We start from the raw sequence: 27756 nt of genomic DNA, 5'->3' as shown, positions 1-27756 counted from the left end.
GCTATAGAAATGCTTTGAAGGCGATTTGCACCACCTCGTCGATTTTGAAATGTTTTCAGGGTAACAAGTTATGCAAATCAGATGTGATATGCATTATCAGAAGTGACAGATTAATCGTAACTCCATTAGTTTTATTGTAGAGCTTGGACAAGCGTGGTTATGAAATTGTCTACATATAGAGGAATTGACAACTTCTGGTTGTTCAACAGCGATATGTCCATCATCATTTGCAATTCTTCATAATACACCTGAGTAATTGTTGTGCCAAGTTTGGAAGAACACACTTGTGTCCAACCAGGGCGACGGACGTCACAAGGGCCAATGCGACTTAGAATGCCTCATTTGTGTGCCTATTCAACAAGTTAAGATAAGCTTCGATGAGTTTTTGTTGTTGTTCACTGAGTTCATACGGTCCCTATTGGATTGGCATTCACTCTTGTAGATGCTTAATTATATTTACTATACCCTATTCGGTGTAGTAAACACATCTTTACACTAGCCAGTATTAAAACTTGGCGATTTCATAAATAACGACCTATATGTTTTAGAATTTTTTCAATTTAATTTAATTATTACATCAAGAATAACAAGCTGGAGAATAAACCTTAACTACCTCGTTGGTCTACTAGAAAGCTGGTACGAAGTATCCAGACAGAAGTTTGGATGCTTTCAATGTTTTTTGATGCTTTTTTTGGGCACGAGAGTGTAACACTGCTGTGTTACATTTATTCGCCGTAAAGCACGTACAGCCTATTATTCTTACCTATTCGTATTCTCACCTAACTATGAACTAAGATGGTCCGATTTTGATGTTTGATTAATTTATATTTTTTCATGCTCAATGATGAACGACAAAAAATTGTGAAAAACCCTTCATTTGTCGGATAACAACTGAACACAGGTCCACCAAGCTGCAATGGAGCATCCTGGTGGACTAAACTTCATTGCGTTTACTTAGCTAAGCTGTGAGACAATTTCGGTCTGTTATTTTATTGTTTTAATCATCAATCTATGAGAGTTAAGGAATAGTGTGTTTGTTTACGCACACATACATTTTCATTTTCTCCTGCTCATTTGTATCCACTAAGACTAGGACAACATATCGTTGGATCAATTGTTATGATAAATATAACTAATAAAATGCTGATTGCATGCATTTAAAATTGAGTCCTTTTGTACTTTAAAAATAGCCTACCGAAATAGTCCATGTGAAACTTTTTCTGTTTCACACTTTCACAGGGGTACCAAATACAATATCTATTTAGTTTACCACACAAATTTGAATTTGAAAGCTAAATTTAGTATGCAGCTAATATAACTGAATACATATAGTATAGTCACAGCTATGTGCCTGTACTTATTTCGCTTAAAGGCTTCATGTAATTAGATTTTCTAGACGAGAGTGTAGCTCTAATGCAAGCTCAGATTTGATTTGATGATTAACAAAACACGGCGATAATACGTGCTAGAAAATAATCTCAAAATTTCCCCTAAACTTAAATTGAATGCATAAATGAAATAAGATCCTATAAACGCCACATTATAAACTATAATGGCATTTTAAGAGTGATAAGTTAAGCAATGCTTTATCTATTTCTTATGAAGGTCAAATCAATGTTCAAAAAATTAGAGGAATCAGCTTTTAACGAAGGAAAACAACCTGTTTAACAACATTTATCTATAAGAAAGGCCGTTAAAATACGATAAAAATAGCTAATAAAATTAAATATGCTAATATGTAGAGTATATTGATGTTGTTGAAGTTATTGATGTTTAATAGTCACATAAATTAAATCTATAATTAATTAAAATCCTACACACAACTTTGATTGCGTGTTTCGTACCAAGTGCGTATTTGTATATACCTAGGTACTATTAATTATGTTTCAAGTTACATGCTTAACAAGTTTGAATGAGATTTACATTTAGCTTTTTAATAAGAAATGACTTGATGCAACTATAATATATTTTTTTGTATCTGTCAATTTCAACCTTTATTCAATATAAAAGTATATATATTACATTTGCTCATTGATGCTATATTTCAATTAAAACGTTTCTTTAAACATTTATAAAATATATGTAACCACAATAATACTAAGGGAACAATCAGTGGAACCAACTTTCGCCGGCAGTTTTATTCAAACCGATATGATATATAATAACCGAGATGATATTCGGAACATTCAAAAAGAGCCTAATCGTCCCTTAAAGGCTAGTAACTCATCTGCTAACCAAGACGTTGGAAAGGTACATGTACATCTTAATTCGTAAAATTGTTTATTAAGCATAATTTAAATAAAATATATTTAAAATACATATTTACATTTCTCATGAATAAATCTCAGACTTGACTTGAATAACCTTTTGTTTTCACTAACTATTGAGGCACAGGAAATGTTATATAATAATAATATTTATCTTAAGGCATCTGTTCATCGTTTGTGTTAGCAACGTTCTCCACTAAGTTTGAGATACATTAGTGCAGTTGGTTGAACTTTCTTCAGTTATAGTAAACTTACCGAGTCGCAGAGGAGTGGTTCAAATATATAAAAAGTGGCTTTGTTACTTTATGTTTTTTATTAACTACAGGTGCTTATTATGAAATATATTTCATCATAAGTAAATGGAATAATTTGATCAATTACATCAACGCAATTTTGGAATTTATTTATTACATATTAATAATTGAAATTGATTTGTTGGCTCAGATTCAATAAAACTTTTCATTTTCGTTTATTTAAGTTTTACTTCTTCAGCACAATTGAAAATAGTTTGTAATATGCAATTTTTTTATTAAATAAGATTAATTTTACTAAATATATAATTGTTATTATTATTATTATGATTCACTCACTCACAAATTTAAACATTCACAATTTAAATTTGTACTAAAATATTTTAAAATAAGATAAGGAATGAATTTGTTTATTTCAAGCGTCTTCGTGTCGTTTTCAAATGAGCATCCCGCGCGCGAGCATCATAAAAATTCACTTTCGATATTTTTTTGATAACGCGCCTTTAGATAAAAATATAAAGAATTATAACTTCAAAAACTATAACGATAAGAGGTTGATTCTCTCAAAGGATAATTTGGTAAAGAACCGATGATGAATTTCGAAGACGGACAACGAAACTCTAATAAATGCCAACAAGTCAACAGTTATCGAACTGGTTTTTTATTGCCGACAGCTATTGACGTCAATTATTTTTGTTAAACAACTTTTATTACCTAAAATTCGTGATAATTTTTATTAACGCAGCTATATCTTCAGCGAAGCCTATTACGAAGGAAAAGAAAATTGTTCGCCTAATCGTTGATCATCCTTCTCCTTTTCGTGTCCAAAAAGAACGATAAACAAACAATGGGATCAAATTTGGTACTAATGATATAATTGTCCTGGCTTTTGATTGTGGTTAAAAGTTATATTTTTAAGAATATATTTCTTATAAATGTTATTGTTTCAGAAGTCCTCATGGCAGTCTCACGGGGTTTAGTGATCGGTGGTAGTGCATCAGAGCGCGCGGTCGGAGCTCGTGCACTTGCGTTGAGAAGTGATGGTGTTGTAAATAGCACAGTTGAATGGGAAAGGTATGGTGTAGCTGAACCAGTGGCAGTTGTGTCTCCACAGCTTGAGAAACCACCAGACCCTGAATATCCCTGGTAAATATGTCATTATAATACGAAACGACACAATTATTTACAAAATGAATATTATTCTTTACCTTATTCACTACACTTAATTATTTACTTAGTATTCTTCAAAGATAATGGGGATTTTAGGTATGTTTCGGCAGAGGAAAGCGAATCTTTACGATCGCCAAAGTTTATGCCTTCGCTCCCCGGAGCGACAATGGAGGGATGGTGGACATACCCTTACTATAGCTGCGAAGCAAAGCGCTGGCTGCTATCTTATACGGTCCCTGTGTCTACAATTCGCGGGTAAGGCTTGAATTATTCATTAATGTTATAAAGGCATATGCACATTATTTTCCTTTGTATCTATCGCAATTAATATTATATTTATAAATATATAATTTTATTGATATTGGTTATATGAGAGAATATATTGCACATCTTTTTTTTATGTCATTGGTAGGCGAACGGGCAAATGGGCCTCCTGGTGGTAGGTAGCCACAACCGTCCATAGACATTGGCTCTGTGAGAAATACTAACCATTCCTTACATAATACCAATGTGCCAACAACTTTGGGATTCAAGACCTTTTATCCCTTGTGCCTGTAGTTACACTGGCTCACTCACCCTTCAAACCGGAACCTAACAATACTGAATAATGCTGTTTGGCGGTAGAATATCTGATGAGTAGGTGGTACCTAACCAAACGGCCTGCACAAAGCCCTATCCCTAAGAAAGTCTACATAAAATGATAAAATAAGATATTTTTTTAAATCAACTTAAAAACGGAAATCGTTTCACATTTACAAACTGGTTTAACGAAGTAAAATCAATAATCACCTTAAGTATTATCTGATAAGGTTTTCCAGAGACAAGGATGTTCATTAAATGATAGCGTAACATTATTCCTACGTTTCAGATTAAAGGGAGTTGTTTCTGTAGACATTGATATATCTAACTTGGAAATAAATCAGTGTGAAGTGGATAACGACGAGGAAAATGATAATCAAATTTATTCCTTTCACGGAACCCATAAATGTCCAAATGAGACTACATATGTAAGCATATTATATTGTAATCGTTTGATCCATCCTAGTTCGGCATTCGTTTCAATCATAATACAATATTCAAGATCGAATAGAAAAACATTGATTTATTTAGGGTATTCTTTAAATATCAGTTATTAAATTTATTAAATTTGACATTCCAATATGCTTTAATTAAGTCGGTTCCTACGAATATTTTTAAAACAAGTCTTTTAAGAAGTATAAGTTATACAATCGGCGCTGCTTGGTGTATAAGTAATTTACCTACGATTATTATAATAATTGTCATGTCTGTGCGTTTTGTTTTTGTTAATATTATACCATTTTATAAACATAGAGTAGTTTTAAGGTGTAATATTCTATTTATGTTTGTCTTTAACTCTTGTGGCTCTTTAATTAAACAATATTAGAAAATTCAGACAAGATTTGTTTTTAGTGTGAATACAAACCCAATAGAGAAATAAGTGTTCGGTACAGTGGCTGGGCGCGTGGATCGTACATTTGTAGATGTCGACCAGGATTCTATTCGATGCATCATCCGGAGGGGTTCAACGGATCATTAGTGGAAAGTAAGCATTTATCGATAATTCTGTGCTCCGATTTAAAAAAGGAACGGAGCGCTGGTTTACTAAGAAGACCTAGATACGATTTATTTTTGATGTACGTTATTTTCTTTTGAAAATACTTCAGTTTTTCGCATATAATATCATCAGTGGGATTTATATGATTCTTTCACCAGTGATTACTCCAGAGTAATCTATATATTTATGAGAATGTCCCATTATGTAATCATTTTTATATTATGTTTACGCGTGTAATTTATTTGAATATTATCTTAATGTTTGTAGTTACTACGTTCATATATTTCAGATTAGCCTAAAGTTTGCTTTCAAACATTAAGTCCGCCTTTAGTTCCAACTAAAGTATTTTGGTCAATATTCTCTTAAGTATGTACGATATTAAAATACATACTACATAACGTACAAACTTATAATCCTACTAATTGTGTTTACAAATTCACTCACTTATTTACATTCGAAAAATGATTTGAAAAATCAATTTATAGACAGTAATCCCTAAGAATGTTTTATTGTATCTTTCCCCTCAGTTGCTTATCAAGAATACGAAGAGAGCAGCTTAGAAAATTGGAGTGAACCCTACGATTGTCTCCAATGTCAGCCAGGATGTGAGACATGCAAGGGACCAGAGCCATGTCTTGCCACATACAACTGGCCATTTCGGTATATATTAAAAAAAAACCTTTTCAATTCTAAATTTGATAGCCCTTAATAGATTTTAATATAATATAAAAACATGATCTATCGAAATAAAAGTCGCAAATACACCCCTTAGTACTTGAGGTATTTCACGTTTAACACCTACGTGTTAAAAAATAGAATTATGAGCAAAACAAATCCGTATACGAAAATATTTCGATGAAAATCATTATAAATAATGTTATATACTTACTCCGAGACCAATCTAATTGTATAATAAATGTATAATAATATTTTTTCTTTCAGGATATCGCTATTAGTGATATCAGTGAGCTGTGCGGTAATGACGGTCTTACTTACCATATATACTCGTCACCATCGGCGTGTGAAGGTGTTCCGTGTAGCCAGTCCCGTTTTTCTTTCCATAACACTTCTAGGTTGCGCTATCATGTATATGGAGGTATGTTTTAAATCACTATATTTATCCTATATCTGCCAATAGCTGTTTAGTTTCCACTGATAAAAATACTTTAGGCACTGAAAACTTACTTCTGCAATCCTAGTTTTATAAAACCATATGAAAATCTTTGAGATAGTTATTTATGTATTCACGCAGTAAACTTAATTGAATATAATGTGTTTTTTAACTGGAACAATATAAAAAAATTCGGGAACCATAGAAAACACAGATAATCTACTTATCTCAGGAAACATTAAGTCTTTTTTAGCCAATTTTCCATAAATGTTTTGGTCAAGTGTGAGTTGCCTTTGCATATTAAAATATAATTTTTAAAATGTATTGACAATAAAAGTAGGGGTAGCAGAGATTGGACTAATTTAATAAAAAAATAATATAATAAGACAAAGCACTCTTCAATTTTCCTGTATGTAAATCAGCGGATGCTAACTCCACTTTACACTTTATATCTATGTAATCATGTGTCGAATGTCAGACCAAATTTTAGATACTTTGAAATAAAGTTTTACTTCGTTTAAACTAAAGTAATTAGCAGGTATCAAATTGGTTGGTTCAGTGAATTAGTTTTTAATTCTATTACTACGTAAGGTACAAATTAAAGAGAACTAAATCAAACAAAACTAGTACAAAATTCTAAATTAGTTTAGAATTTTGCTTTAAATTCTTTGACTGATACTGCATACATTAAACATTAAGACTTACACAACATAGGTATTTGAATAATTTCCGCCCGCGGCTTCGCCCGAATGTGATACGAGGTGGGGTATCTGGTGTGCGATCCAATGATTACGTCTATGTAAAGTGTCAAAATTATCATTTGAGAAATTATTACCAACAAACAAAAAAAAGTCGCATAAATATCAATTTTACGATTACTTAAAATAGGAAAGTAACGTATAAGTAACTTACATTTAAGTTTATTATAATTAAAGAAGACAACAAGCCGTACTGTATTTTCATTGAGTTTTTTTTTAAGTATAAGAATCTTAAGGTTAATAAAACGTCATGTTGTAGATGGCTGCAATATTCCCGGTTTTGGACAGATATTCTTGCATCGCAACGAAATGGACCCGACACATGGGCTTCTGTATTACGTACACTGCTCTGCTTATGAAAACTTGGAGGTAAATATCTGAGTGACGTTTTTATATATGATGTCGTTGTATATTTAGCTTATTAGTTAAACGCGTCAACATTGTCTTTAGTTGAAAATACTGATAAATTGGTTATGTTCCATCAGCAAAGCAAATGATATCAGTTCGTCGTAGGTATACAGTTGTACGTATGAACATACATACTAAGATTATATAAATCATAGTAACTAATATTTACACCTTAATGAGTAATTAGTGGTGGTAAGATAGGATATTATATAGGTAGTTGTGGCACAAATCCCTTTGGAATATGTGAACAAAATAGATTGTTGCATTGTTAAGTTTATAAATAAGCTTTTATTGTGTGGTATTTCAGAGTATCACTAACGTATAGAGTTAAATCCGCACACAAGCTGAAATTAACAGACAAACAACTGTTACAATGGATGGCTCCGATATTACTCATTATGCTGGTGTATCTGGGAACTTGGACACTCTCCGCGCCTCCTGACGCTGAAGTAGTAAGTGACTTTCTACACAATTTAAAACAAAGCCACATCTTTTTAAAATTACAGTATATTAAAGTATAGTGTGTATATATATATATAGTAAATATAAATATACTAAAGTAATTAATTTTATAAAAATATCGAACATTTACAGATTACAGACAACAGAGGACTGAAGTTCAAACAATGTACATACAATTGGTGGGACCACAGTTTAGCCATAGGTAATTATAATCGTATCAGTCACACTCTGTCGGCTGAATATTTAACCATAATAAATGAAAGATTCATTAAAAACAAAATACTACAGCAACAATAACATTCATTAATATTTAAATTTAATTATAGGAGAGATTCTGTTCCTTCTTTGGGGTGTTCGAGTGTGTTATCGCGTAAGACACGCCGAAAGTCTCTACAACGAAGCGAGACTTATTTCCATCGCCATTTACAACATATTTACTGTCAATTCCCTCATGATTGCCTTTCAGTAAGTTCTCAAATACAATAAATACATTTTAAAAAGTAACAATTCTATAACTTACATCGCATTTTTCTTTCAGCTTGCTGATTCTCCCACGAGCCGGTCCTGATATTAAATATTTGCTAGGTTTTATAAGAACACAATTATCTACATCAACGACGGTGTTGCTAGTTTTTCTGCCCAAGGTAAGAAGCCGCAGCGGTTTTCTATTTTTATTTTTATAAGGCAGAGGAGTAAATGTAGCCCATTTGCTCCTTGGTAGTAACAAGTCACCTCAGCCTATATATTCGATCAATATGTCCAAAATATATCGATCTGGATCTCTCACCCTTTGAACCAGAACACAATTTATTAAAGTTACTATATTAGATGCAAAAGGTAGAGTTGCTACTACCGATAAAATAACACATTTTGCATAGGCTATTTTTTTCACCTTTTAAGAGGATAATATAGAGGACTAAGCTTTGCACACAAGTTATTGAAGCATTTTTGTCATAAACTAAATTCCAAGCGGACGAAGCGGGTATTTCTTAGCCATATCTCTTAAATCGAAGTATTACAACTAATATAACCCTATATGGTTCTAGGTGCTACGTGTGGTACGCGGTACCGGTGATACATGGGACAGCAGGGCACGTGCTCGTGGTGTGCCCGCTTCCTCATCCCTCAACGGAATTGGTCTCGTGCCAGACGAACCGCCGGATCTCTTCCAAGAGAACGAGGAACTCAAGGTTTGTTTGAAAATCGGCTTTATACTGAAAAATTATAGTTGGGGTAAGATCGACAGTGGAGTAAGATCGTAACATAGTACCGATTGGTTTTGCGACTGATTCGAGCATATTTTATTGATTTTGTTCTATACTTAAACGACACGACCTAATAAAACTATTTCTATTGCCTGGAAAGGAACATATAAAAAGGAAAAAATCTAAAAGTTTTCATATACACAATTTTTATTATCATTACGAGTCCGTTCTTCTACTGCTAGTCTTAGTGTTCCTGTGATTCCGATTTTCAACTCTTGTTTGCCAACGGTTATTTTATAATAGTAAAGTAATTTTGTGCAACCATGTCGTCGTCACGTCATCTAGCCCCAAGATATCTTGTCTTAAATTTTTAAAACTAATACTTAAAATTTTATAATTTTGAATATATTTTAAATTCAAAAGTAACGAATGTTAAATAACATATAATTAATAAATATTATAAATTTCAATCTTTAAAAATTACAATTGGTATACTTTCAGGAGGAAGTACAGAAGCTAGCTGCGCAGATTGAGTTCATGAAGATCGTTCAGATGGAAATGCACAACCGACATTTACGGCCGCGGCCTGGCGGTTATTTTACAACAAACGCTGCCAATGTACCACAGAGTCCAATGCATGCAAAGACTGTTAACATTTCACAAGTATAACGTTTTGTAATATCTGAGGTACTCTATATTAAAAGAAAAGTTTGGAAGGGATTTGGTTTGCAAAATTAATTTCAGCTATCTCGTTTTTAAAATAATCGGATATTTATATATCCGACTATTTTAAAACTGCAAATCAAAAAATGCAAATCTTTATTTCATTAAGATTTGCTTTCTGACATTATTCTCATTCTAGTAAGAATGATAAGCAATTTCAGATATTAATCACTTTTCACTTAAAATGATTCTTAAGCTATTTGTTTAGTGAGCAGAGAACGAAGATTTATATGGTTACTTTGTTGTGGAAGGCTTGGTTTAATATTGAAATTGAAATTTGAGAATATTGTACTGGGTATGTGCGTAATAAATCCTTATAAATCAATAATAATAAATCAACGTGTTTTCAAGAACCTCAAATTCCTCGAGTCCATTGGTTTTTATAAGGATAAAGGAAACATACAGAACATACTCAGATGACCAATGCACGTCCCGAATGACAGAAGACGATAGGATAACGCTCCCTTAGCAAGGACGAGAACGATACATTTATATAGACTCGTCGGCAAGCGCAATACGCTGATTACGTAACTATTTTTATATTTTAAAAATTTAAAGAACTTACGATAAGAAATACACTTATAAAAACTCTTTACTCCATCGAGTCTCAGTACTCCAGCAGCAAAACGCATTTCAGACTTTAGACGTTTTTTCAGCCCTTACAAATATACATACATAGAAGTTTATTTTTATTGTTTGTAGGAAAATACAGAGTGGTCAGGGCCCGTGTGACTGGTGGCGATGAGCGACAGCGACTGGTATTGGCCCGGACCGGCGGGCAGGCGCGTGGTCACTGCCGTCGACGAGCGCCCGCCCGCCTTCGTCTGACACAACCACGCTTTATGTCAAAATCTTAAGTAGTTGTTTGCTTCGGGATTGTTGCTTCACGAATTTAACCATTTAGGAAAGAGATACCGCTTTGGTTTCTTCTTTGACTGTTTATTCAATGTTACGGAAACTCTTGTAATCCATTGTATATTATTAGTGATAAAATATTTTTAAATGAGTTTCCAAAGACAAAATTACAATACTATCTAGTCACCAGTGCTTTATATATAATATAATTTTAAAGTTGCTAATTTATTAATTGTAAGTAAATGTCCACAATTAGTAACGCAACGTTAACACTCAAGATATAAATTTAAAAAAAAAACTAGATTTATTGCTGTTGTACGCGTTAAACAATTTTTTGTAAAAATAAATCATCCGTAAATATTTGCTGCTATTCTTCATTCTACTGTTAATTTTACAAGAATATACACAAACTTCTATCTTGTTGATCATTTAATCAAAGTTATAAATAAAGTTAAAACTAAAATACCAATTTATTTTATAAATACATAATAATTTTAAAAGGAAATAAATTATTTATAGATCTGAGAGAGTACCACCATATCAAACGGACTTATGTAATTTCAATTTTTCTTTATAACAAAGCCAAGTTTTAAAATATGTGTAAGATATTTAAAATGTTTTTATTGTAATGATAAGGATAAGTGTTAAGCATAGGCAAAAAGCGAATAATTTTAAATTATGAAGCTATTCTACTTAGATATACTTATTACTTTTACGAGTGTGGAATTACATTTTTTTTTCACAATCCATTTTGAATGTGCATATTATTTCATTAAGATTTTAAGGGTAACCATTTGCCACATTAGTATAATAAGAGATACAAGCAATTTAAAACAAATTCACATAAAGCCAAGATATACGAACAGCATTCTCACTTTAATAATTATTAAAATGTCATCCTATTGCTCGACTCATGGTGCGGAGCATCAGAGTGCTTTACGATTGAATGTTTGAGAAAATGTTTCGCCTTATTTCGGAAAATTATTAATTTAATGAAGATCAATACTGTACTTTTCAAAAATTTATTGAATTTGATAGAAACGTTAAAAAACATCAATCGTCCAAAAACTTTCCCTGTCAATCATTGTGAAACCTGAAATAACTAACTCGTGAAATATTACTAATTATTTTTATTTCAGTTTTGCGAATAGCTATCTTACTCGGTGCTGTTTAATTGTAATTAATAAAAAACCAATAGAATCATTTTTTATATATTGATTTTTTTGAGTAATTATGTCGTTAATTTGATTGTTTTTCAATACAAGAGCGTTATGGGTCGTGCACTTTTGGATATTCTAATGACTTTTTTTATGACCCTAAAGTTTGCGTTGCATATTTTATAAATTGGCAGCTATGTTAGTACTCAAACTGTATTCCTGCAAATGTATGTGTATAATATACTAATACATTGCAATTTCAAAGTCCATCAGAAGTTGCATTTAATATATATTGTATAGTTTATGTTATAAAATTTGTATTTTTTATATATCATAAGATATGTAAAAATGTTGGACACGTGTTCATCATAGAACAGACAATAAAATTAAAAAAAAATGTTACGTTTTAAATTTTTAAAATTAAATAATTTAATTACTAAATAAATTGACATGATATCTTTACCTGATATACTAAAAAATATTATTTATTTCCAATCATAGACATTATATAGGACCTGTTTAATATTATTTAAGATTAAATAGAGTTATCTCAAAACATTTGTAAATATACATATTTAATAATATGTCACTAAGCATGAATTCTAAAGTTGTACATAGGACATAGAATTAAATGTTTTTTATTTATTTGTCTGTGATATAGATATTTTTTAAATGTGATAAATATCACATTGTTCAATTTATGTTATTTCTTTATTAATGAATATATTAACATGTTATATTTTTTAATCATTGTACTTGCTATGGTTATTTAATATTTGAATTTTTAGATCTTATTGTATAATTAGATTTTAGAACATAAAATTCCAGTGTAGTTCAAATTATAAAGTCAATCAATAAAGTTAAAAATAGATTTTAAAAACGAATATTTATCAGTGTTAAATTCCTATTTTCTTAATTAAAATTATTTGTAACATTATATTATATTATATATAAATAATATATGTATAAAAGATGTTGTTAGTCTTACTCTAATAGTGATAACTGAAATTGATTAACTAATTTGCTGATATTTGTTTTATTATTAAAATATTATTTTTATTTTCATTTCAATTTAATTCCTATATTTAACTGAATCAATCGGTAATGCGAAAAATTTACATAAGAATCAATAGTAAAGTGTAGATTTAACAAGTATATTGATAATTTTGAGATCCAAGTGTTTTATTGTTATAAATGTTTAGAGAATCTTAGCATTTTGGCTAAGCCAAGCTCATAAATATTAAATATAGATGTGTTGGTAGTTAAGCCTCAATGTGATATCAAGTAATGATGAATAGTTTTTAAGTAGGTGTTTAAAGGTAAAAATGCAGTGTTAAGTTCTTTAAAAACAAGTACATACATACAAATAAGTGATTTGTTGTGGTACACTCAGTTGAAACCAAGTTGTTTTCCCTATATATTATGTATTAACAAACACAAGGGAATTGATTGAAAACATTTGAGAATAACCAAATGAAGAGAAACAAAATTAAAAGTTCTTCAGCAAGGGCATAACACTTTTCCTTACGTGACAATTTCTGCCAGTCCCGTACTCTAAGTCATGTATAAGAACTTAGTCCCAAAAAGTTTCAAAATACATGAATATTGGATGTTGGCACAATTTAATGTGGATAATTGAATAAGAATATTGGTATGCGTGGCATAAATAATATTTTACAAGTCATCTAATATTATTTATGCACATCTAATACACAGTACCTATTGAATTTTATAAGATAATTTCTCTGAATCACCTTATTTTTATTATTCACCATAAGGTTTAAATTATAAGTTATGTAATTTGATATTTAAAGAAGCTAAAGACTATTCAAAATTTATTCAATTGTATATATTTTTTAATACTACTAAAATTATATAATTTTTTAGTTAAAAAATTGTTTTGTGTATAGCTGTTTTTCTATTATTTATGATGATCTATTCAAAATCTACAGTTTTAATACTTGAATTTTATAAAGTGTTAATAAAATTTAAGTATGAAAACTGTATAATTTGTTAAATGTGCCAATTACCAAATATTATGAACCAATGATAGCCATAAATTAAGTTAGAATAAGAAGTAAAAGAAGTTTTGAGAGATAATTTTCCAAACCAATCTTTATTCCTCACCTCTACTTAAAATTATATCTGCAACGACATTACTCATAAAAAAAAGTTCATTCAAAAAATGGAACACAGTGCACCTTTACCTTTTCTATAAGAGGAATTAAAAAAAAAGTTATAATATTTTGGTATAAAATTTGTCAAAACTTGCATGTATGTACTATGTAAAACAAAAACTAGTTTCAATTATCTAAATGTCTGTGTATACTCAAACACTCATTGTGCTATAATTTTGATTAAATTTTATTTCATAATTCTTATTGAATATATACTCAAATAACTATGTAATGTTATTTACTTACGTAGCAGTAAAAATGTCTGTATGGATTTAGTTTTTAGAAAAAATATTCTGTAAGTTGTGTTTTTACATTAAAAGACTAACTGTTTATATACATAGTTTTTTTAATAGCCATTACATTACCTAATTACAATTTTGTTTCTACATGAGATATCTAATTTCTGTGTGAAATATATTATTCATTACATAATACTTTAACTACATATATTTATATAATTATCTATTTATTTAATAACACTGCCATATATGTACTGTGAATTGTTTTATCATAATGAAAACCACATACAACCTGTTCGTCACAATCATAACAATAGTCTATCTATTTAAAACGATCTTGGCATAGTCACTTGGAATTTAATTAAAAGATACAGTCCGAGTTTTATAAACTTGTATTTACAACTTATTTTGTGTGCTATATAGAACGATCATTATGCAAAAACGGCTTATTCAGAAGAAATGCAAAGAAGCATGTGTACTAGCCCATAGCATTTGGACAGAATAAACTTTTAGTCATTCATGTTAAGTAGTGAGTTATATGTAATGCTGTTTTTTTACTTATTATAATAGTGTGTTGTTATATGATGCTATTCATCAAATATATCAAGCTGTTCATTTTTATTTATAAAAGGTACACTAGCACAAACAAACTGAACTTCACTTTGAATAGATTTCACACTGTCACTGCTTTCTAAATTTTTTTGCAACAAATCTAATACTTCCATGTCCTTTTTAGCTATTTCGCATACCTTTTCAACTGATGACAGTTCCTCTTCTTCAGCAGTCAATAATGCTTCCATTAAAGCGCCTCTTTCGACTCTCCTCCTTAAAGAAACGACCTCTTCACGTAACTTTTCATAGTCTTCATCAGATATCTCCTCTAATTGTACTTCATCTTCAGGTAGCAATACATTATGAGGTATTTTAACTATCCTTTCAATTTCCTCATCGATTATATCCAGAGATGGTCCAGCCCTCTCACAGTACAAGCGAATAAGTTTATCACATGAATGGGTTAGTGTCATTTTATCTTTGTCATTCAAATCCAATGATTCTTGAAGATATGATTCCATATCTTTAACACCAGTTTGAATTTTTTGTTCAACCATTTGGCGTACAGATATTTTAAGCCTTTGGGCTCCGAAACCAAAATGTTGCGTTTCATACTCCTCCTCAATACCACCAGTCCACGGTGTAGTTTTAATCATTTTAAATGAATTATTTTAACTATATAATTATTTTTTAAGCAAAGTTTCGTATGAAAGTCCGGTAAAATTTAAAACAAAACAACCAAGAAGTGTCAACTGTCAGCGATGGCGTCTCCTAACCGCTTTGGGGACAAAATTGTCAAATGTCAGACTTCAAGGAAATATCAAACTGTCATTAGTTATTTTGAGCGATGAGTGCTGCTAACAATAAAGTTTTCGATTATGAATGCAGCTTGATTAAAATTGAGTATCGAGAACACTATTTAATTAATTAAAAGTACCGACAAAAAACAAAATATATTTACTTATAAATATAATACCCACCTGGTATAGTAACACTTACGGTTTTTGTTTATATTAAACTTAACATTAATGGAATCAAATAATTTATTAAAAAATTATAAAATTTTATATTTATAAAGTACTTTACGAGAATTTATATTTTATAAAATATATAAGTCATAAATTTGCCATGAGTTGGCTGCGCAGATATATAAATTTTCTAAGAACAAAATCACGACCGTGACTGTGGTGTAATGACTTAATATGCTATTTATTCAAATTAATCCTTTTTTACCGGTTAAATACCGGTATTCGATAAGATAAATAGTGGTTATTTCGCATTTTACGTAAGGCGATATATTTTCAGTTTATTTATTACAAAATTTGATAATTTCAAAATGACAATAAATTTAATCATAGTTAAAATGTTTAGTAAAACATAAGATATTTACTTATAAATATAGAATACTATAAATATATAATACTATTTAATAATAATAAGCTCCTGAAATGTTCACTCAGCTGGAGTTCGGAGTCATCGGCAATATATGTATTTGCTATTTTTTATGTCAACTTTAGGTCATAATATTAAAATGATATAGAATACATCTTATCACTTTATTTACTTTAAACACAATTATAATAATTATATTGAGGTAAATATATTGCAATTGAAACGAGCGAGTGCTGCTATTAATACAGACAGTGGAATGAAATAGAACAAATATGGAGCTTTTAGAATTCTTGCGTATTTCTTGGAATAAAATAGTTAAAATCTCTATAGCGGAAAGAAGTAATTCTTACATCAAGAAACTGTTTTTTTGAGAAACAAAAGTAGTTCAATGTTAATGCAAAGAAATGTAAAATTTGTTTGGGAGCTATCGCTCCGACGACTCCGACGAAGGCATAATTTTCAGCAAAATGTCATGAACCACTGTAACACTAAACATGTAGCGTATTATAAAGTGTTCAAACTTTATTTTAACCAGGACCCCGGCAATTGAGATTTATTTCAGGTTGTTATTGTGTTTATTATATTCTCTTTAAGATCTTTTTTTTTCATTCATGTCAGATTATGTTCACTGTGAATATTCGGTGGATTTTGAGTTTCCCAATTATTAATATTATAATTCGTTTAGAAAACAAAAGTCGATTAAGACATATGGGAAGCTACGTAAAAACTAGTGGCGCTTCTGTGGTTAATTTTGTAAGTTCATATGTGAGGTCAAGCTGTTTGTAAACATGTAACACAAACTCACGAAGCATGTAATTTTTTAATAATTATTTTTTTTATAATGTTCACGAATTGAATACATTAATATATTACATTAACCGTATTGAAACAATAAACATTAATAAAAAATTATAATTAAATGACGAATGGAAAACGTTAAAAAGGAACTAAGATCAGCAGGTTGATGTATAGTATTATATCATAATACTAAAAGTACAAAAAAACTGATTCAAATTTATTGGTCAATATCAAAACCGCATTTATTAGAAGGTCAAAATACAGAAGATATATTTATCGATTTGACTTTGTTTTTTCATGTGAGGTTGATCGTGGATCAAATAATTTCAACTCGGACAACAATATCATCTAGTACCTAATAATTAAAAACTTGGAGTACTTACAAAAGATAAGAGTAGTGAAATAATACAATTCTTTAAAAAATGTTAAAAAGCTTTTGTCTATAAATGGAGTAAGACTAGAAGTATTTAATTTAGTTTTAGATCATATGTTTATCGTTTTAGCTTTTATCAAACTATTACGTTCGGACTGCTAATCTATTAATTTTTTAAAAGTACTTAGTTAAGAATACATTTTACATAGAATAAATAACACCGTTTTAATTTTTTTCTAAATTTATAACTAAATTTCAATTTCTCATAGACACTAAATGCTTAATTTCGCCACTATTGGCGCTGGTGTCAATTATGAAGGTCACGTAGGGTCTCATAGACTCTACAGGTGTGAGTAGATACTAGACATTGTTTGAAGATTCTAAAGAAATAAATTAAAAAGTGTATAGTGTTTAATTAAAATATTATAAAGAAATAGTAATTACGAGTTATGTGTTTATATTAATTTTTAATAATTAAAAATAGTTATATTGTTATTATGAGTAAATATTATAAACAATTAATATTTTACTGAAGTAGTATATGAACATAATATTCTGATAAATATTAGGTATTTATAAATATTTATCTATTTCTAAAATATCTCGCTTTGTACACTGTTATTAAATTCTGGGTTAATAATTATAATGGCATAGTACCCATACATAATAAGTCTCCTTTTTATTTATTTAAAATATTATTTTGTCGGCATTTAGTGGCTTGTTGATTAGGGTTAGATTACCTTCTTTATCTTAAAATTTATTATATTTAACAAAGAATAATTGCCTTCAATAGTCTTGGAATTAAGAAAGATAAATATTAATTAGGTTGGTATTTTCAAAAAAGTTTCACAAAGTGCTGAATTTAATTATCTCTTAACAGTTTTGAGTATTCATAACCAGTGCTATCTTAATTTAACTTATATACCAAGAAATATAAAAGAAATAAAACTGCAATTTTAAGTTTTATAACAAAACTATATCTTCACGACAATGCGCGGCATAGCGCGGGAATGAGACACGACGAAGAACGTCATTTTCGTTCGAAACCGTTTCGCAGGCCGCAATTCACTTCAGAATTCAGATCGTTCGTTTAGTAATAAAGTGGAGTTCGTACGGCGTTGACGTTCTCGTATACATCAACAATAACATAACCTCTTTGTTGTTGTGTAGTTATCGTGAAAACTTACACTTGCAAGTATTACATGTAACCGATATTGTTAATTTGTATAAAGTGGGTTTTGAAAAATACTGTTTTCATTCAACTTAGAGCATTTTTTTTTCCGGAACGGGATCTTAGTTTGCAACCGCGTGTGTGTGAATAGTGTTTACAAAGTTAGCATTGTTTGATTTTGTGCCTAAGTTTGTGTGAGTTTCGGCCGTGAACTTGTTGCTGTGACTAACTGTGAGGTATGTTTTTATCTCATAATAAATAATACGTAGAGAACTAATCACTTTGCTGATAATAGTGGTCATGTCGAGATAAAGCCTGCTGTATTATGTACAATAAAACATGATTTAAGTACTTCTAAAATTTTGTTTTTACGATTAAATCTAATTTACTTTAGTTGTCGTTGCGTAATATACAAATGATATTAAAACACACACATTTTGAAGGATAACTTTTAATTAAATGGTATAAATCATAATAGACAGATCATTCAACGAATTATTTTAATATATGTAAAAAAAAATTATATTATAGTTAAAGATAAATAATTAAGAGGTACGTTTAAAATTATATAAAGTTATGATAAGAATATCTTAATCTAGTCATAAATTTTAAAATATGTAATCATTATTTGATTTTACAGATATATTTGTAGTTTATACTGATTTTAAATGTATTTACAATTTACCGATATGCACAAAGACAAAATATTTTTTTAAATTATACAAAAAAAAAAACAACTAAATAAATTATCGAGTTTAGTTACGAATATTATGTTCGATTACTACCAAGATTTTTAATGTTGACAACAATTATGACTTATGAGTATAACATATGAAATTTTTACAATTTCATTATTTTATGATTTAAATCAATTCTGTACCTATTGCTATATTCTTATGAATTTTTTATCGCATGTATATTTTATTATGTTATATTATATTATATATTGTCGTAGCTTAAAACAATGGCAATAAGAGCAAATTCATAAAAAAAAAATTGTAGTTTTCGGCATTTTCATTAATTTCATCGAGGTTCAAGTCACTATTCTAATTACTGTAATAAACTCTCAACACTCTAAACATAAACTCTACATCTTAATATGTGTGTAAGCTAAAGGACAATGTAAAAAACTGCCTATTTTAGAGTATTAGACTGCCATCGTGTTTGTTACCTGTACATTGAATTTCGCCCGTATATAGTGGCGTTATTAATTCATCTTGAACTTGAAATTACGATGTTTTTGTTCCATTTTCATTCGCTCAACAAAACGGCAGCCAATGGTCTTCCTTCAATTGTTCCAACTCCCTGTACGGTACAGCTGTAGTTATAATAGATCCTTTACTATTTATTTTTCAAGTGTATGGAAATCAATCTTGTAAAGTAATATTTCAACCAGAATCTGATGTTTATGATATAGGCTTATTAGTAATTTTATAAAACAAAATAATTTGAAATAAGTGATGTTTTTGTATTCTTGTAAATTTTGTTTAGTATATCTAAACTTATAGCCATTGTGTCAGTGGTATTTATTTACGGAACTTACATCAGCTGTGGTTGCGACCTATTTTCGTTGTTCTTACGGTACTACCTATATTTATTGTATTCATTATGACAGAACAGCGCAATTTTGCTACCCAAAATAATATACAAAATGACGTGAGTCTGTGGGTACCCTAGTAGATAAAAATTAATATATTATATTACTTAATATTTTTTGGCACGAAATATGTAGAACATTTTATTGATTGTCTTTACGTTAGATTTACGTTTATTAGGGATATTATAGTAACTTAAATAACTTTATCTGATTGGATACTATTTCATAATCCCAAAGTTAGGGTCTCGTTTGAGTAAAGTTCGTCTATTGTTATTTTGCGATTTAATAAAGCCTTTGATGGTTTTATGAAACTAGACCGTGTTAAAATGAAGATACTTTTACTAGATTATAAAACCATCTTTGATAATACATATTAATTAATGTACACAAAGGATATTGTGATTGACAAATTTTATTAAAGAGCATTAAAATGCGAAATATCAAACGCGTTGCCGCAAAATTTATGTACATTTCTTACTACTTGTTCGGTAAAGCTTTCGTCGGTCTCGTGTTGCAAACTATCGGATTGCTAAATTTTACGATAATCGGTTGAGACATTGAAGTGCGAAAGCAAAACAAACAAATATTCACTTTCTTTTTTTGGTATATTTTATTTGCGCCCAGTACACAAATAAACACTTGTTACATATGTTAGTGTATATACTACACTAACATATATGTAAGCAGTATTGTATACGGTGATAATCGCAGAATCATGGTTTACCGTGTGTTGGTGAATTATTATTGTGTATATAATTAGGTTATTAATTTATGATATTTATTTATTACATTATACAATTACACAAATACGATATAATATTCTACTTAATATTTATTTATTATTTATATAATAATATATTGTGTATGTACACAATGATCACCGACATTACACTTCGTATATTTATTTTCATAGCAATATTAACACAAAATATTAATACACAAGCATACTCGGGCGAAACCCGTATAGACGCTTTCGTTCCGCGTCTACCCGCCACCGCGTAATATCGTAAGTCGCCAAAGAGTGCATAGCTCATTAGTTAGTGGATCTCTCACGCTCGATGCGATTCGTTTATTATTATCGTAATATCAAATTGTTTTCGTATTTAGTTTTAGTGATTTATATGTGTTATCAATTATATCAGAACTGTTGCTTTCTTCCTCCGTACTCTCTGTTACCTTCTGACTTTTTCTTTCTGTGTTCATTGTGTGCGTATTATACGAGTTACTACCAAGTTGTGGACATTGTTATTTCTTCCCGCTTCACACACTACGCACACACCTACACGTGCTATAAGGCACTGGAATGTAATCAATGATAATTTCCGAACTCATTACTGCTACTGAATTCCTGAGGTAAAACTCAGTAACTGTTTGTTGAGTCGATGTCGGACCCCTTTACACAACACCAACGAGGCTGTTATATATAAAAGGTATCATATATTTTGATCCGTCCGTAATATTTTATATTTACTGTATACTGCTTTCCATTAGACTTGAGAAATTAGCTTTACAGTAAAGTCGAATAGATAGATAAATAAAAATGTATATAGGTGTAATACATTTTATTCTAGCATATAATGAAACCAGGCTAATGAAAAATGATATTCTTATAAAATTGGATACTGTATGTAAAAAGGTCTCGTGTTTCATAACGCTTGAAAATTTGGCAGCCTGTGTCTTGCCATAATCTGAATGTTTGCTATATTATGTGTATGTCCTCGACTAAAGGCCTATTTATTATACATATGTACATGTAAGACTCTTGGCAATGATCTAGTGACGCAATATGCGATTGCGATTGTCCTCCACCATTCATTATTAATTAACATAATATGAAGTAGAAAATTAAAGTAAATGAAAGGCAGCCCATTGTACGTCTGTAAACATTTTACTGGGTTTAATATTTATTCAAATAACTCATTGCGAAAAGTATATAGAACATCGTTTCATTATCACCAACTTTAGTAGCGATTTGTTCTGCCCACATTATCAGCTTTCTATTTGATAACCGTGGAAACAAATTTTATAATAGATTTTATATACTCGTATTATGGTGTCAGGACTTGTGTTATCATAACTACATGACTTATAACTTATTCTGAATAGCACAACAATGTATTGCCGTAGTATTTCCACTTAACATCTGATGGCTCATTTGCACGTGTACCTTAATATACATTTAAAAAAAAAACAGCTGTTAATTATGTTATTATTATTTCCACTGATAGATATTCTCCCGCATGGCAGCAATATTTGGTACCGTTGTGTTTTGGTTCAAGTGAGGAACCAGTGTAACTATAGGCACACCGCACAAGGGACATATCATAATATTTCCGAAGATAGTGGCGCATTGGCGATGTAAGGAATGGTCAAATTATCTTACTGGCATTGGTGAACACTCAGCATTAGGCGGCTAATTTGCCCGTCCGCAAACCTATACATAAAAAAATACTATATTACGCTTCATTTAAAAGTAGTTCGGTTCTCATATCAGAATTTGTTCTAATCATACGATATGAAAATAACCTTCACGTCCATACAAATATATGCTTTTAAAAAAAAACTAAAATAATTTCATGGTTTTTTTAAAATTTAAACTTCGATTAAAATCTTTTCCAGAGCGTCACTTTGATGGTAGTTACGTTATCAATAATATTGTGCGCTATTTTTCTCAAGACACGACGTAGTGTAGGTTTTGTTTATATGTAGAGATATCATTTAGTTTTCTTATTCATTATCGTTGTTTTCGTACGATAACGTTACATCGCAATCAGGTTATTTCACTGATTAGCACTAATAATACGCAATACCTACTTTACGTTTTACGTTCACGGACTAACTATTAGATAACTTTGTACTTGAAATTACATAACGCCAAAATTCGCAATAAGACACGTATTGTCTAGTTGTTAAATTGTTTTTAAACGTTTCAGCTATTTTATTTTCAGTATTTTTGATAAATTAATTATTTCATTAGGAATTATTTTCTTTATTATTAGTGACCGATCACGAGGATTATTGACTGTTATGAGGTTAATCTGTGTGACCGACGGATCGATTCACGCTCTAGATATACATTAATGTCGATGTGTCTTGAATGTCGCATTAAGTCTTAAATTATTGATTTTAAATATAGAGAATAATTGCTTACTCTATTTAGGTAAATTATATCAATTTATTGCCGAGTAATTCAAAAACGATAAACAGGCAGATAATAACGGTGTGTATAACAACGAAAAAACTTGTAATAAAATTTTTATCTCATTATTTAGTGAAGTAATTCTTAAATAAACTTCTTTGTATATAACCTAAAAAGTGCGTTTTTTGTAAGTTACTTTTAAATTCGTAATATGCTAAATTCGACATTTTAATAATTTATTTATTTTTCATTTTGTTGCATATTCTTTAGATATATTTGTAGCTAAGCAATACTCAAAATAGTGCCGCCGGCTTCGGTTATTTACATATTATAATGTAAATTACGTACGAATATTTGTAAATGACATTTATGTTTATGACTTTAAAGTGAAACTACTTTAAGCGCCAAAAGAAAAAAATTGAGTTTGAATTTGAGTGGAATACTGCGTTTCAAAATGTAACAAATAAATAAATTGAAATCTTAATTTATTCATATTCATTAAATGAATTAATATGTATACTATTGTATTATCACGGCAAAAGTTTGTACAAAATGTCAGGTCAATTGGTTGGATGAAACTGGTTTCAAATTTAGTTGCAATATTCACCCACACATATATGAACTAACAGGTGAAGTTAAATAAAATCTCAACCTTATATAATTTCTCCTTCACGAGCTTCGGCTATTGAAAACTTGGAGAGCTATCTCTTGCTGCCCCCAACTGCATCACACTGCATAATACTAGTAAGTATATTATATGTTTAAATCAAACTCATCTAAAGCTTGTGTATCTTTAGAATCTATCCAAGATCGCCAGTTTTTTAAAAAAAAAATTTAGTCTCATTCGGATTTTTATGCCATTGTACAAATTCAACAAAATTTTCTGTGAGGCCAGTTGACGTTATAATTTAAATATAATCTAAAATTTAAATATTATAAAGAGCTTAAAAGCTGCCTTTACTGCATAGATACTAGATTTAGTCTACATATTCTTTGGAATGACCTTTAAAATACCAATGTTTTGAGAGCCGCCTCGATAGGTTTCTTTTTCGTTCCGCTCGAGAAACGAACCAAGACCTATTTTATTATTATTTTACACAATCAAATGAGAAGTCGCTTTTAAATACCGATAAATTGAAGTAAAAAACATATTAACTACTAGTAATTATACTTTTAAAAACTAGTGTCCGTGCACTATAATCCGCAATAAGTCCTTAAAATATAATACAGATCCTTACAATTATTTATATTAATTTTTTATAATATTAAATTGCTCCATTACTGCAATAAAGACCACAATATTATGTTCATATATAAAGTAATTGATCAACCGTAATCGTTAAGATATTTTATGAATCAAGCATAATATACCAATTATGCTCGGCGTAAATAAACTGGAAAAATTGCGTTACTCATGTAGATTTTTTTTATAATGCCTCTCCTGTATGTTCTCATCACGGCTGATGTAAAGTTATCGATTAATAATTCCTTACATTGCCAATGCTCCGTCAACCCTGGGAACTAAGAAGTTAAGTTCCCTGTGGATGTAAAGACATTGGATCACTCAAAAACTATACAAACCAGAACACTGCAATACTAATTATTGCTATTTATCGGTAGAATCAAATCAAATGTATTTTATTAAAGTAAACTTCACAGTGAAGCTTTTTTGAATCGTCAATATTTAATCCATACCACCGTTTCGAAAAGCAGCCTCCAGCGAGAAGAAACGGCAAGAAACTCGCATAGTTGCTCTTTTCAAATAAACAGAGTGACAATGCTGTTATTCACAATTAATGTTCAATCAGTCATATGATGGAACCTGGGCCTAATCCAGGTGACTTTTTCTAAAAATTAAAAAAAAAAAATTCTAAAAAGTATTCTTTTAATGAATAATAAGATATATTAATTAATTTAGTCATAATAAACATTTTAAAATTTTAAATGATAAGTTGATTATATATTTCGTTATCTTATTATATATATATGCGTATACCATTGCCCAAATATGCCCTGTATGCTTAAAATCGCTTCGAAAAAAGTAAAGGATTAAAAATGGTTTTGTGGCTTATCCCCAAGAGATAGACATATTTTGAAGACCTTTTTAAGGTGTACAATACTGGTGTACAATACTGTAGTACATTATTTAGTTTTTGTATATTATTGAATAATTGATATCCTAGGTAAAAATCGTTACGTATTTATGTGCAATAACGTTTAATTCTCCAAAAAATTAGTACTGCGGGGGAAACACATACTGTAACCCTTAATAGCTCGTAAATGACTGACTTCGCCTTGCAAAGATAATAAAATGAGTTTTGTTGCTTAAGACACTTCTGGATCGTTACTGTTATTACAGTAATAAACGTTCTGTCGCTATTAAACCATATATTTTGGTTTGCTATTTATGTGACATAGTTTTAATTGAGAAGTGAAATGAACTAGTTCTTAGAACACGAGAATCTTAAGCGAAGATTGCTGGTTCAAACTCAGACTAACTGATTTATCATGCGCCTAATTGATGTCTACACTAGGCTATTTGACAATGCGAAAAATAAAGTGTCAATTATTGTAATCAGTATATATTATGAGATTAAAAATGGTTATTTATTAACGAAAGTTGAAAATAATAATCAATTTATTCAAAAACGATTTATTTTCGACCAATCGGCGGCCACTACTTATATCTAAATAGGCAATATATATGTATCTGTTTGAACGCGTGCTCCTAATGAACACGGAGTCATCAAGGCAATAATTTTACGATACAAAAAGAACATTATAATCACCTTTAAAAAATATGTAAAATAAATAAATTAATAAAGCGCTGCTGGAGAATATTTATTCATAAAAAACACCATTTCCTAATTTGGTATGTAGATGAAACATTATATAATAAACATAAAAATGTCTCGTTGAAGGAATGCCGCGTTGAAACTGGATCTTTCATCAAAATCCTTGAGTTACACAGTGTAAATAAATTATGAATGTTCCCAAGACATTCATAAAGCAATTATTTCTGTGTATAAATTAACCTCTGTACACTAAAGTTCACATGTATTCGATTAGTTTCACAAATGGAAATTATAAATGGTCATATTCAATTTAATAAAATAATCTATTTTTTAGAACATTTTTATTGGTAGTACTATACAATATTTCGTGTCAATGGTGTTGATTGTTGAGGAATTTCTTTATCTGGAGTCAATCCGGGGTAAACAGGTCATGCTTAAAATTAAAATGCATTGTCATCGGAACTGAACCAACATGTTATTGTAAATTCAGCTTGTAAGATTTTATATAAGAAACAAACAAATATTGCAAGTTATATTGTAAATAAAATAAATGGGCATTTATATGGGCATAGATGTGAAACAAAGAATTTATAATAAAAAAAAAAACAATATGTATATAAAGAGTACGGATGAATAAAGATTTTCGTTAGTAAGATAAATAGATTTGTCGTATTATTTTAATATTGCGCGCCCCGGACACACGAGTAGATAAGACAGCGGTGAGTGGGCGATAATGGAGCGCCAAGCCGTTTCACATCACGGCACGTGTCGGTCTTACCCCCAAAATATACATAAGTTTGTTTCACACATGTTTAACACTAAAAATTTTACTTTCAAAAAAGTTATTAACGAAATTTTGAAATTATTTTGACGTCAGCTTTGATGGTAATGTTGCTCATATATAGACATTGCGTTGTAAGAGACAACGGTATGACATACATTCACAATTTAAAAATAAACTTTATTCATGAACATTTATATAAGCACTCTTGAATTATCAATTAACAAGATTAAATTAAATATATACGTCGATTCTACCGAGAAAAATCGGCTACATACTGAATAATCAATCTTTTTCATATATCAAATTATACGGTTCAACCTGGGTGTTTCGTACTAACACTAAAATGTATTTCATATATATACATTATATGAATACTCATGTAATAGCAATAATAAATGTTATGCAAAAGCTATTACGTACGTTTTTATATACAACCTACCTAACAGTAGTACCTTCTACTAACAGGCCATTTTTTATCATTAGGCGCGAAGTTTGTGCTGGGAAAGAATACAAATAATGTAAAAAAAAATTGCCCCGAGCTATCGGAGCTACAGAATATTGTAAGAGTATTTATATATAATTTATAAGAAGTATTTGATGGTATATTGAAAAAAACACCGAGTTGTAATAGTTATTTTTTTTTTTCTTGGAAATCATATCGTCGACCTGCATATGATGATCACCAGTTGCAAAAATATATAAGACTCATATAAAAACGTATTTCTTTCCAAGTATAAGCTAAATAGTAAACAGTTGTTTTTGTAATAATATAAGACACTTACGTAAGAAAATATGA

The 27756-nt window shown here is 29.9% G+C and overlaps 3 protein-coding genes across 7 annotated transcripts in view; 2 read left to right on the top strand and 1 right to left on the bottom strand.

Moving 5' to 3' along the window:
- Window positions 1-11076, top strand: part of LOC113400258 (probable G-protein coupled receptor CG31760) — a 76981-nt gene extending 65905 nt beyond the window's left edge. For 2 of the 3 annotated variants that reach the window (XM_026639763.2, XM_026639762.2), the window contains exons 5-18: window positions 3469-3664; window positions 3785-3943; window positions 4557-4695; window positions 5120-5252; window positions 5792-5924; window positions 6207-6360; window positions 7393-7502; window positions 7849-7993; window positions 8136-8205; window positions 8330-8468; window positions 8542-8647; window positions 9050-9193; window positions 9710-9871; window positions 10634-11076. In XM_026639763.2, the coding sequence (XP_026495548.1) occupies window positions 3469-3664; window positions 3785-3943; window positions 4557-4695; window positions 5120-5252; window positions 5792-5924; window positions 6207-6360; window positions 7393-7502; window positions 7849-7993; window positions 8136-8205; window positions 8330-8468; window positions 8542-8647; window positions 9050-9193; window positions 9710-9871; window positions 10634-10663 (1820 nt within the window). In that variant the 3' untranslated portion in view covers window positions 10664-11076. The remainder of the gene's footprint in view (window positions 1-3468; window positions 3665-3784; window positions 3944-4556; window positions 4696-5119; window positions 5253-5791; window positions 5925-6206; window positions 6361-7392; window positions 7503-7848; window positions 7994-8135; window positions 8206-8329; window positions 8469-8541; window positions 8648-9049; window positions 9194-9709; window positions 9872-10633) is intronic. The other variant, XM_026639765.2, reaches the window with a different exon arrangement.
- A 3801-nt stretch (window positions 11077-14877) lies between these two features.
- Window positions 14878-15677, bottom strand: LOC113400357 (protein MIS12 homolog). Its single transcript, XM_026639906.2, has one exon. It carries the CDS (start codon window positions 15565-15567, stop codon window positions 14947-14949), a length of 621 nt encoding a protein of 206 aa, XP_026495691.1. The 5' UTR covers window positions 15568-15677; the 3' UTR covers window positions 14878-14946.
- Window positions 15678-18568: 2891 nt separating this feature from the next.
- The window catches only part of Pde11 (Phosphodiesterase 11), a 231852-nt gene continuing 222664 nt past the window's right edge, over window positions 18569-27756 (top strand). For all 3 annotated transcript variants that reach the window (XM_026640190.2, XM_026640188.2, XM_026640189.2), the window contains exon 1: window positions 18569-18881. The gene's annotated coding sequence lies outside the window, so the exon portion shown is untranslated. The remainder of the gene's footprint in view (window positions 18882-27756) is intronic.

Source organism: Vanessa tameamea, chromosome 17 (genome assembly GCF_037043105.1).
Source record: "Vanessa tameamea isolate UH-Manoa-2023 chromosome 17, ilVanTame1 primary haplotype, whole genome shotgun sequence".
Classification (NCBI taxonomy): Eukaryota; Metazoa; Arthropoda; class Insecta; order Lepidoptera; family Nymphalidae; genus Vanessa; species Vanessa tameamea.
Note: the sequence above shows the minus strand (reverse complement) of the source record. Positions and strands in the feature narration are given on the sequence as shown.